The sequence below is a fragment of the Propithecus coquereli genome, unplaced genomic scaffold, assembly GCF_000956105.1.
Source record: "Propithecus coquereli isolate 6110/MARCELLA unplaced genomic scaffold, Pcoq_1.0 Scaffold66, whole genome shotgun sequence".
Taxonomy (NCBI): Eukaryota; Metazoa; Chordata; class Mammalia; order Primates; family Indriidae; genus Propithecus; species Propithecus coquereli.
The window spans coordinates 7,046,557-7,057,292 of NW_012152618.1; the positions used below are offsets into that span (position 1 = coordinate 7,046,557).

General features: G+C 49.0%; 1 protein-coding gene across 1 annotated transcript in view; it reads right to left on the minus strand.

The window, feature by feature from the left end:
* DISC1 (disrupted in schizophrenia 1) overlaps positions 1–9,574 on the minus strand; it is a 289,071-nt gene extending 279,497 nt beyond the window's left edge. The window contains exons 1-3 of the mRNA XM_012660159.1: positions 9,568–9,574; positions 8,198–9,219; positions 141–210 (exon numbers count right to left, since the gene is read on the minus strand). Coding sequence (XP_012515613.1) covers positions 141–210; positions 8,198–9,219; positions 9,568–9,574 — 1,099 coding nt within the window. The remainder of the gene's footprint in view (positions 1–140; positions 211–8,197; positions 9,220–9,567) is intronic.
* Positions 9,575–10,736: the final 1,162 nt, after the last annotated feature.

Sequence of the window (10,736 nt, forward strand, 5' to 3'; positions counted from 1 at the left end):
GTGAGACAGTCTACTGTGCCCCAGTGGCAGTGACGAGAGGAGCAGGTTGCACAATTCACTGGGGTGCAGAAGGTCGCGAGGAGACAGGAGGGGAAGAGAAGTGGGACATTATGGGGAAAAGTAAACAAATTAAAACTCACCTTTATCATAATCATCATCCTCAACTGCTGTTTCTTGAAGTTTCTGAAGCTTTAATCTTAAGGAAGTTACCTATGTTGGTTTGAAGGGGGGGAAATGAAAAACCAATTACAATAGCATTCAAGCAAACTTATTTTGCAAAAACTAAGAACATTTAGAAACCATTTCAAAACTGAACTTATTCTCCTTTAGAAGAAAAACCACAAATGCACATTTTTCTAATGCCAGATGCATTTGTTTCTCTCCCCCAAAAAAGATTATATAAAGAAGACGTGTAATTTGAGCATAAAATCCACAGAAAAAGTTAGAATGTTATTTTAAACAAAAACATCACACTGTGCCCTTATCTGCATGAAAAAATGCATAATGAGAAGGAATACAAATTTCCTGACCAAATGGTCTCTGTTCTAAAAATCACATTGAAATTACGAAGGTAAACACACCAAAATTAGAAGGGAAACCAAGAGAAAAGCATGCACTTCAGCGCAGCAGGCTGTCCCCAAGGCTGGGTAGGAGGACAGCAAGGCCCTCACAAAACCCTTCAGAAAGGTCCTAAAGTTCAAATATTGTCCATAAGAGGAAAAGGCACAGTCTAATTTAACCTGCATATAGACTCAATGATCCAGTCACTCATGTGGGTATTACCAGTCTGTTCACTTGTAATCATTGTTCTTCTAAACAGGAGACCCAGAGACTTCCTGAAGGTGGATTCTTGGCCTGACCGTCAGTGAATGCGTTTGGGCTTGTTCCCTACAAACACCTTCCTCCCCTTCCTTGCCTGGCTCACACCTACATTTCCTTCAACACTAGCTCAGGTATTGTCTCCCCCAGTCTGTGTTCAATGTCCCTCTTCCATATGCCATCGTGACCTGTACTTGCTTCTACTCATAGATCATCCATCAGATATTCACTGAGTGACGCTTAGGTGCCAGGCAATCTTTGAGGTGCTGAGGATACATCGCCAAATTCTTAGCCCTCTAGACTTACATTCTAGACAAAAAAATAAACATTATACAGTTGATCCTTGAACAACATGAGGGGTAAGGGCACTGATGCCCCTCACAGTTAAAAATCCACATATAACTTTTGACTCTCAAAGCTTAACTGCTAATAGCCTACTGTTGACCAAACCCTTAACAATAGCATAAACAGATATTAATATATATTTTATAATATTTTTTATGTTTTATATACTGTATTCTTATCATAAAGTAAGCTAGAGAAAATAAAATTTAATTAAGAAAATCATAGGGAAGAGAAAACATATTTACTATTCATTAAGTGGACGTGGGTCATCGTAAAGGTCTTCATCCTCATCATCTTCACACTGAGTAGGCTGAGGAGGAGGAGGAAGAGAAAGGGTTGGTCTTGCTGTCTCAGGGATGACAGAGACAGAAGAAAATCCAGGTACAAGTGGACCCACACGGTTCAAACTTCTATTGTTCAAGGGTCAACTGTAAGGAAATTTTATGGTGCCTTAGTCAGTGATTAGTGCTATGAGAAAAGGAAAAAGTAGAACCAAGTAAGGGAGATCAGGAATGCTAGCAGAGGACGAGTGTTGCAATTTTAAATATGATCTCGCTGAGAAAGTGACATTTAAGCAAAGACTTAGAAGTGAGTGAAGTAAGGGAGTGAACCACGAGGCTGTCTGGGAGAAAAACATTCCCACGGAGAAAAGAGCCAGTCCAAAAGCTCTGGAAAGAAGTGTTCCTGGTAGGAAAGCAAGAAGTGAAAGTGACGTGAAAAGCAAGCGAAAGCAAGAACCCACTTGGTTTGGGTGGATTGATTGAAGGGGAAATTGTATTTATAGATGAGGTCAGAAAGGTAATGAGGAAAGCATTGTGAAGAGACATGGAGACCACTTAAAAGTTCTAATTTTACTCTGAAATTCGTGGGGAGCCAATGGAGGGTTTCGGGCAAAAGAGCACATGATCTGATTTATGTTTTAATAGTTTCATTTCAGCTGCCGAGGGCAAGGGCAGCAGAAGAGAGACCTGGTAAGCGGCCATGGAATACACCAGAAGGGCGCCGATGGGAGTTTGGATTGCAGGGAGTGCAAGGCCAGCAGCAAGGATGGGGAGAGGGGGTCTGACTCTGGACACGTTGAGAAGATGGTGGGTTGAAGGTAGAGCCAAAGGATTCGTTGATAAATCCCAGGCGGGATGTGAGACGAGGAGTCAGGATGACACCAAGGCTTTCAGTCTGAGCCGCTGGAAGAATGGAGTTCCAAGAAATTATCTTAGTCCCTATCACACCACGGTATAGCTATCCTTTTACTTCGTTTTGTTTCGTTTGTGCACATCATTCAACCTTGAGCATCTGGAGGGCAAAAACTATTTTGTACCCATGAAGAACATGCTGTGCTCACCCTTATTTGTTTTTGCTCAGCTCTGGGCACATGGAAGGATTTCTCCCCCATGTCCTGCTTGATGGCATGTGAGTGGACGTGATGGGGGTCACTTCCCGTGCTGATGCATTTCATTGCTCTTCAAGGACTCCGTAGTGTGCTCTTCCTTGTCTCAGTGACTAAGGGGCCATACATTCATATAGCACAGGCCGGGTTCTTTAGTGACTCTATGGCACAGCCCCCAGAAACCTCTGTGGAACTTGAAGCATAAGCAAGAAACACGGTTTTGTGTTGTGGAACCTCTAATACAGTGTTGCTGTTTGTTCCTGGCCTGTCCTAACTATCAATAACACCATCTCCAAAGCCTAGCTCAAGGCACCGCCCTGGTAGTCGTGGGCAAACACTTTCTGAATGAACAAATAATCATGTTAAACCTTTGTCCTTGAATGACTCTATAGCACAACTGTGAGTTTTACCAGTGACGTAGTCCTATGTATCAGGGATAGAAGGGTTGTGTGAGTAGTTCGATGGCCATACAAAGCTATAGCGTTACCATCACCACACCCAGATGACGGAACCGTTGAACACTTACTAGAACTGAAGCAGAAGAAATATAGGAAAGAAGGTCAAAAAATTCACTGACATCCAAAGCCCACCCTACCACGGGCCCCTCATGCAATGATCCCGGTGAGACCCTGAACTGCCTGCCCTGGGGCATGTCTGAATGTCCATCACTGCTGGACGCACAGCCCCCGTGGCCACGTCACACACAGTGCCACAACCCACGGGAGGCACACAGGTAACATCTTTCCTTTCTCATCAGCTTCCACGACCTCAGTGGGGCCCACCTTGCAGGCTCGCGCCACTGCCCTCCTCTGCATGCCCCGTTAGCACTTGCCTTTATCACTATCTTCTCAGGCCCACGCAACCGGCAATGCTCCTGGGTGGCTATTTCCAGGCAGCGTAAATCACACACACACGCTCTCGGTTCTCGTTATGCACAGCACTGCAGTGATGCTCTGTAAAGCTGTTGCGAGCACTGAATTAGAGAAGACCTAGGTGTGCTCCTAGGAGAAATACAGGGTAGGTGCCTACGAGCCTCTGGTCACAAAATTTTCCTCAACCAATCAATACATAACAATATCTTATGTGTATTTCTGTTTAAAAACACCTTATTGAATATATATTGTTGATCCATTAACATTGAGCTCATGGCCAACAGCACATGACTCATGCCTGAGCAAAGCTCATCTCACGTGTGTATTTTCTCCATGGGGCTCCTCATGGCCTTGCTGCACTTAGGACATTAGACAGCATTTCAGCACTATGCTTGGGGCCATTCTAAACACCAAAATCTCCAACAAAAAGCACAGAAATGTGAAAAAAAATATGGCACTAAATAGACCACAAGAAGGACACTCGTGTGTGGTATGAGGGCTGAAACGAGAAGGCAGAGCATTGACGTTGTTCCACCTCAGCTGGTAACGTGCACATCAGGTGACTCAAATATTTTGCCACTCTGTGCATGTCCAAAAATGACCATGCAAGTGCTGTGAGTATTGATTTTGGAGTTATCAATAACCTTTAGCAAGTAGACCAATTCACACGTATAGAATACATCAATACTGGGGATCAGCCACATATGAAAAGGAGTTGAAACTTAAATTCCTGAGATTCACACTCTTACCTAAGTAGAAGAGAGAGGGGGTTGAGGAATTAGAATGTCCAAAAAGCCCCAAAACACTAGCATCCTATCTCTCAAACGATCTTTTTGAAGATCCTCAATTCACCCTCTCCCCAGTCCTGAGAGCCTCACCAGTAGCCCAAATGGGCAATCTCGGGCTTCTGCATGAACACAGGGGAAAAATAGCCCCACCCCACGCAGCCTCCCTCATGCAGACAACTCCCACTATCAGGAAGTTCTTTCTCCTGCTGAAGCAAGATCTGCCTTCCTGTAGGTCCTATGCCCTGGACAGAGTCCTTTCTGTCATTCCCACTACTCTGAATAAGGTTAATTCTTCTTCCACACAACAGATATTCAGATACAGTCATGCATTGCTTAACAACAGGGATACAGTCTGAGAAATACGTTGTTAGATTCTGTCGTTGCGCAAACATGCTAGAGTGTACCACACAACCTAGATGGTGTAGCCTGCTGCACACTAGGCTATGTGGGGTGGCCTATTGCTCCTTGGCTACAAACCTACAAACCTGCATGACTCTACTGAACACTGTAGGCAACTGTAACACAATGGTAAGTATTTGTGCATCTAAACATATCTAAACATGGAAAAGGTACTGTGAAAACACAATATTATAATCTTGTGGAACCACCATCACATATGCGGTCCATTGTTGACTCAAATGTCATTATGTGGCATATGACTGTGATTAAAGATGGAGTCATGTTTTCCCTCACCCAGGTGTTGTTTTACCACAGACAATACCTAAACTACAGTTAAATTGTGTCCACAGCCTGTCATTTGAGACTAGATACGAGTTTACTTTGAGCTACGGGAAGAAAGCAGAACTTGGTTTTTTTTGACTCAGACTCTCTTCATTGGAGCTACTTCTCTAATGATAAAAACGGATGATGTTCAGGGTATTTGCTTGGGGCCAGACCCCACCTGAAGCACCTTGCGTGTGCCAGCGCATTTTATCCTCGGTCTAATGAAGTAGGTATGAGGTCATTGTCCCCATTTTGTACAGGAGCATCTCGAGGCACAGCACAATTCAGTGAACTGCCTACGCTCACACAGCTGGGAAGGGACATTGCCAGCCGTCACTTGCAGGCGGCCCCACTCACCCTCCACGCTGCAAAGTTCCCTGGGTCAGCTCACATGTGCCGGCAGGACCCCACAGGCCGCAGGGCCCCCTCGACAATTCCAGCAGTGCAGGAAAATCATGGGAGACACAGCACCAGGCATGCGTGGTTCACCGCGCCTCTCTTCCCCAGGAATAACTTTCTAGTGGGTTATGACCAATTATTTACTTTTAAAAACTGACTTTGGGCAATAAAGGAGAAAGGAAGGGATGTATTTACAGCTGGTTTTGTTTCTTTCTAAAACTAAACCTCATGATCTCCAAAAAGTGGGTTAAGCCACAGGCCCTGGGGTTTCGGCTCCCAGGCCCCTCCAGTGACCTAGTGGTCTAGAGAGGGTGCATGTGAGCCCCCGGCAGGGTGGGGCCCCAGAGAGCCACATGATCTCAGGGTCCAACAGACTGCAGTTTACCCAAAACTCTAGGTTGTCAGGAGAACATGATCTACATCCTGGTAAAAGGAGTCAAAAGGAAGGAAGAAGCTATTGATGCTACCAGGACCCAGAGGGCCAAATCTTGTGGACTGTAGCAGGATTGTTGCCAAGGCCCATTTCTGTTAGGTTATTTGGGAGGGAGGGGAGCTGGCCTGCATAACAGCATTCTGACTTTTGCCTCACTTGGTCAAAACTTGAATTTTTGAGATAGAGAAATGCAGATATGTTGCCAAGATTTTTTTTTAAAAAAGTCTCTGAAATGCAGTGTTGAAAATTGACATTTAGAGTTGAAAAAAATATAATGATGTCAATCTCCACTTAGTGTCTTTGTTCTTTGTGTGCCTACCTCTCACATTCTCTTCTGCATTGGACATTCAACCCAAGAAGTCTGTCGATTAGATATCTTTGGCCCATCTTAATAAGATTAATTATTTCACTACAAAAAATTAAACACCTGTGGAGGCCCAGAAATGTGCTAGGCATCAGACATCTGAAAATGTCTAAGAGAAGTGACCTATGGTTGTGGAATTCAGGGTCGCATGGAGAAGTTGGAACCACAAATAAATTATTATTATTAAAAGTGGCCGGGCACCGTGGTTCATGCCTATAATCCCAGCACTTTGGGAGGCGAAGTGGAAGGATCACTTGAGGCCAGAAGTTTGAGACCAGCCTGGACAACATAGCAAGAGCCCATTTCTACGAAAAAAAAAAAGAAAAATTAGCTGGGTGTGGTGCACACCTGTAGTCCCAGCTACTTGGGATGCTGAGGCAGGAGATCACTTGAGCCCAGGAGTTCAAGGCTACAGTGAGCTATGATTGCATCACTTCACTCCAGCCTGGGCAACAGAGCGAGACCCTGTCTCTTAGGAAATATTGCACAAGGAAGTGGCTTCGGACCTTCAACAAAAGAAATAAGTGGGAGCTCAGCAAGTGGAAAAGTGTAGGAAGGTCATGCCAGGCAGAGGGAAAAGTGAGCAAAGGCCTGGGGCACAGCTTTCCCTGGTGTCTTCGGCACCACATGGCTGGAGCCGGCAGGAGTAAGGGGCTAGAGCTGGCTGAGGGCACATCGGGCAAGGTCTTGATTGCCAGGATAAGAGCCCGGAGCTAGCCCGAGATCAACAAGGAGCCACCAAAGGCTTTAAGCCAAGGAATAACACTGTCCCACCCACGTTTTAGAAAGGTTACTCCACTGGCCTCATAGAGGACAAACTGGAGAAGAGAAACACAGCAGGAGGGCAACAGGATCTCTTGCAAAACCCCAGTGGAAGATAACTCGGATGTGACACAAGGCCGTGGCCGTGGCCGTGAGAGGCAGGTTTGCAGTAGGACGAAGCCAGATATGGGGAGTGAGGGAGAGGCAGCCGTGGAAGCCGGCTGCGGCCTGCGTGAGGTCCTTTAGGACAGGGAAGGAAAATGGCATTGGTTTTGGACTGGTCCAAACACCGCCCAGAAAAAGGCCTGCATCTCTGCTCTACCTTCATTCTCTCTCCAAGTCTCAAATCGGAGACCTGGGCTGAGGTCCCTGAGGGCCAAATAGGGCAAACAGGGACGGGGCTAGGAACATCGGGCTGCAGGAAAAGAATCGAAAGTAGATAAGATGCAACTGCGGGGGATGAACAAGAACTTCCACATTTTGGACCGTCTAACCGAATGCCTGACGAGTGAGAGCTCTATTTCCCTACTCCCATGCACATGTGCACACACACACACGTGCAAGCACATACAAACATGCACACACACCCCACAACGAAAACAGTCTGTCAGTGGGTCAGCCACAAAGTATCTCTACCTGGGTTTCTCTGGGAATTGGGGGGGTAGAGCCCTGCCGACCTCCGGCTGCACCTGCTTCTCAGGTAACTGGACAATGCTGGCTGACGTGAGCCCAGCTTGTCCTCATCTCCAAAGCACCTACTTCTCATTGAGCCTCAGAACAATCCTATGAGTGTTTTTATCTCTAAATAAGGAAACTGAGGGCCAGCAAGGTTTAATGGTCAGAATGAAGCCCCCTGACTCTAGGGAAGGCAGCCCCCACTGCAGCAGGATGGGAGGAAACGAGTGGAGCAAACGCAGAGGAAGACCAGGATGGCCCCAGTGCAGGGCATCCCCATTTCGTACCTCTCAACCCCTTCTAAACACCAGCCAGCCGCATCGCCCTGCCCCCAGTTTCCTGTTTCAAAGCAGAGAGAGGCCTGGCAGCCACGTCTCACCCAGGCCAGGGACTACGGAGGAGCCGCAGCCCAGCGGGGAGCGAACCTGAGCACCTAAGCGACAGAGATGAAAGGAGAGAGGTTTACGTTTGAACTCAAAGAGACAGAAGTGCAGCGACATCTTTGTGCAGCAGCCACAAAAGGAGCTGCTGCAGCTTCCAAGGGGAGTCGCTTGAGCCCAAGCCCACCACCCTCATTTCTGCCCTCTGCCCGGCACTAGTCTGAGCTCTCGTGGCCAAGGAGACACCGACCTCCACCTGCCTCCGGTTGCTCAGCAGACAGCCCTGCAGCACGGGCTCCCACTTCCTGAGCAGGGCGTCCCAGTGATGGGCATCCCCCGAGCCGCCGCCCTCGTCACCTCCGCAGTCAGCCAACAGGGGATCCGGGGACCAGGAGGAATCAGCATCCACGTCCAGGCAAGAAAGCATCTCATGCTCCGTCCTGGAGCTGCTCCCTACAGCCCAGGCGGAGTCTGCCGAGCCCTGAGCAGGCGAGAGATCGAAGGGCCAAGAGAGGTATCGAGGGTCCTCGTGGGGCCTGTCCAAGCCGGCAGCTTTGGCGCCCACCTCCTGGGGGCTCTGACGACGGCACTCGGCCTCTCTGGATGGCGGGCAGCCCTCCGCTTCCCCACGTTCCCCAGCGGAGCCCAGTGACAGCCGAATGAAGCTAAAGCTCGAGGTGAAGGCATCGTGAGAGCCAGGAGGGGCTGAGCGGGCTAAGCGGCCACTTCCAAGGCTGCAGCTGCTGCTACTCAACTCCGCTGGTGCCAGGGGGCCTGCTGCCCGGGTGCCCCTTGCTCCTTCACGGCAGGCTGCGTCCCAGCTAGCGCACGGGGCCTCCGAACTGTCCATGGATGAATACTCTGGCCGACACCCGGCGTTCCCAGGGCCACGGGGCCTGCTTAGCCTGTCGGGCAGTCTGGCGCCAGCTCTGTGCTGAATCCCAAAGCGTGCTGAGGTTCCTCTCACAGAGGTCAGAGCCAGGCCTGGGTGGCCCACAGAGGTCACAGCAGGGGCTGTTGTGCTCTTAGGAACAGGGCTCCTGACCAAGAGGCCTGGACACTGGCCTCCTGGGTCGAGGCTGCACTGTCCGGCTCTGGACTCAGAGTGGTGGGACTCCTCGCCACACACCCCTCCCAGGACCCGGGCCGGCATGCCCACTGCTGGGGAGGGGAACCTGATCCCAGGCCCGGCCGAGCTTCTCATGTAGCCTGGCCTCCGTGCCAGCCGCCGCCTCCGAAAGGGCACTGCAGGTGGTGAGCAATCCCGGCCGCCTGAAAAGAAAGAGAAGACAGAACACGGTGCGATAAACATGCAGATCTCACTGGCTCAGCTGGAACTGCATTTGGAGAACATCCCTAGGTTTAAAGGTCATCTCTCTCTGCATCTGTCAAGGGTAGATGCTGGCTCAGTGGTCCCGAGGCCAACCCAGTATGAAAATCCTGACAGTTCTCGGGAAGCATTTGCCTTGACCGTGCGGAAATCGACACAGCGTCTGGGCTCCACTGTTTAGCAGAGCAGCTGGCGCTGCTGCACGTTATGCCAACAAGTCAGCATGAACATTGGCGGCACAACCCTGGCGGCTCCTGCGCCCTCCAGCATCCTGCCTGTTGGTATTTTACGGCGCATCAGCACTTTCATCCCAGAGCGGGTCTGGAAAACAAATGATTTGAAACTGGGATGCCAGCGCACTCCTCAAAATGAGATCCAGGCATTTATTCTAGCTACTCATTGCACAACACGTGATTTTCATTATCTGAGCTCTCCATGTCCCTGCACGCCAGATCTGTTGCTGTGGACTGTGGGCGGCTGGCTGTAGCGCAATGTAGGACCATCATTTCATCTCACACAGTGGGTTACGGGAGGCCTGCTGGATGTGTTCTCCAAACAGGGGCTGCGTTCCCCTCCTCGCTGTGCTATAGGAATAGAAACAATAACAAATTCTGACACCTCATTGCCCAGTTCAAACCCTGATGGTATCACTTGCTGGCTGTGTGACCTTCCACAAGCTACTTAACCTCTCTGTGCCTCAGTTTCCTCATCAGTAAAATGGCGATATGAACAGTACCTCTCCCATAGGGTTGTTGTGAGCATTAAGCTAAACGCATTAGTACAGGTAGACAGAACAGTGCCTGGCACACATAAAAAGTGCAATACAAATGTTAGTTATTATTTTTACATTGCTTTGCTACTCATAATGCATTTTCATCTACATTACTTTCACTTGCTGCCTACCAAGTGACCAGGAATTATAGCTTTCCTTTGAACTCTGAGATTCAGAGTTGACTTTCCAGAAACCCCTGCAAGTGGCCAAGTAACTAGGCCAAACTCTCCTGACTCTACGGGCCCACACAGTGCTCTTACCCCAGGACTCTGCCACACCATATGTCAGGCATAAAAGTCAACCAGGCAGCACAAGACACAGCTGCAGTTAGACCACAGCCTATGGCGAGAAGTGGAACAAAGCTTCGTTCCAAGCCCACACACCCTGCTTTGCCTCCCGGAACATACATGGTCCTGGGATCTTTGTTGTGGTGAGCAGAGATCGCTAGGCACTGAGGATCCCACTGAACCATGATTGTGGCACATGCCGGTCCCTGAGGAGGTGGGGGTGGCATTGACAATCCCCGGGGAAGTGAGCACAATGACCTACCGCCGCCTGTGCCCTGACTCTAAGTATCTAAAGATAATAGGGCCCAAGACGTGCTCACCCAGTGACCTGTTCTTGTCAACTTCAGGGAACCCCAGAAGGGATAATGCCACCCAGCGTACATAGAATTCTGGAAGCTTG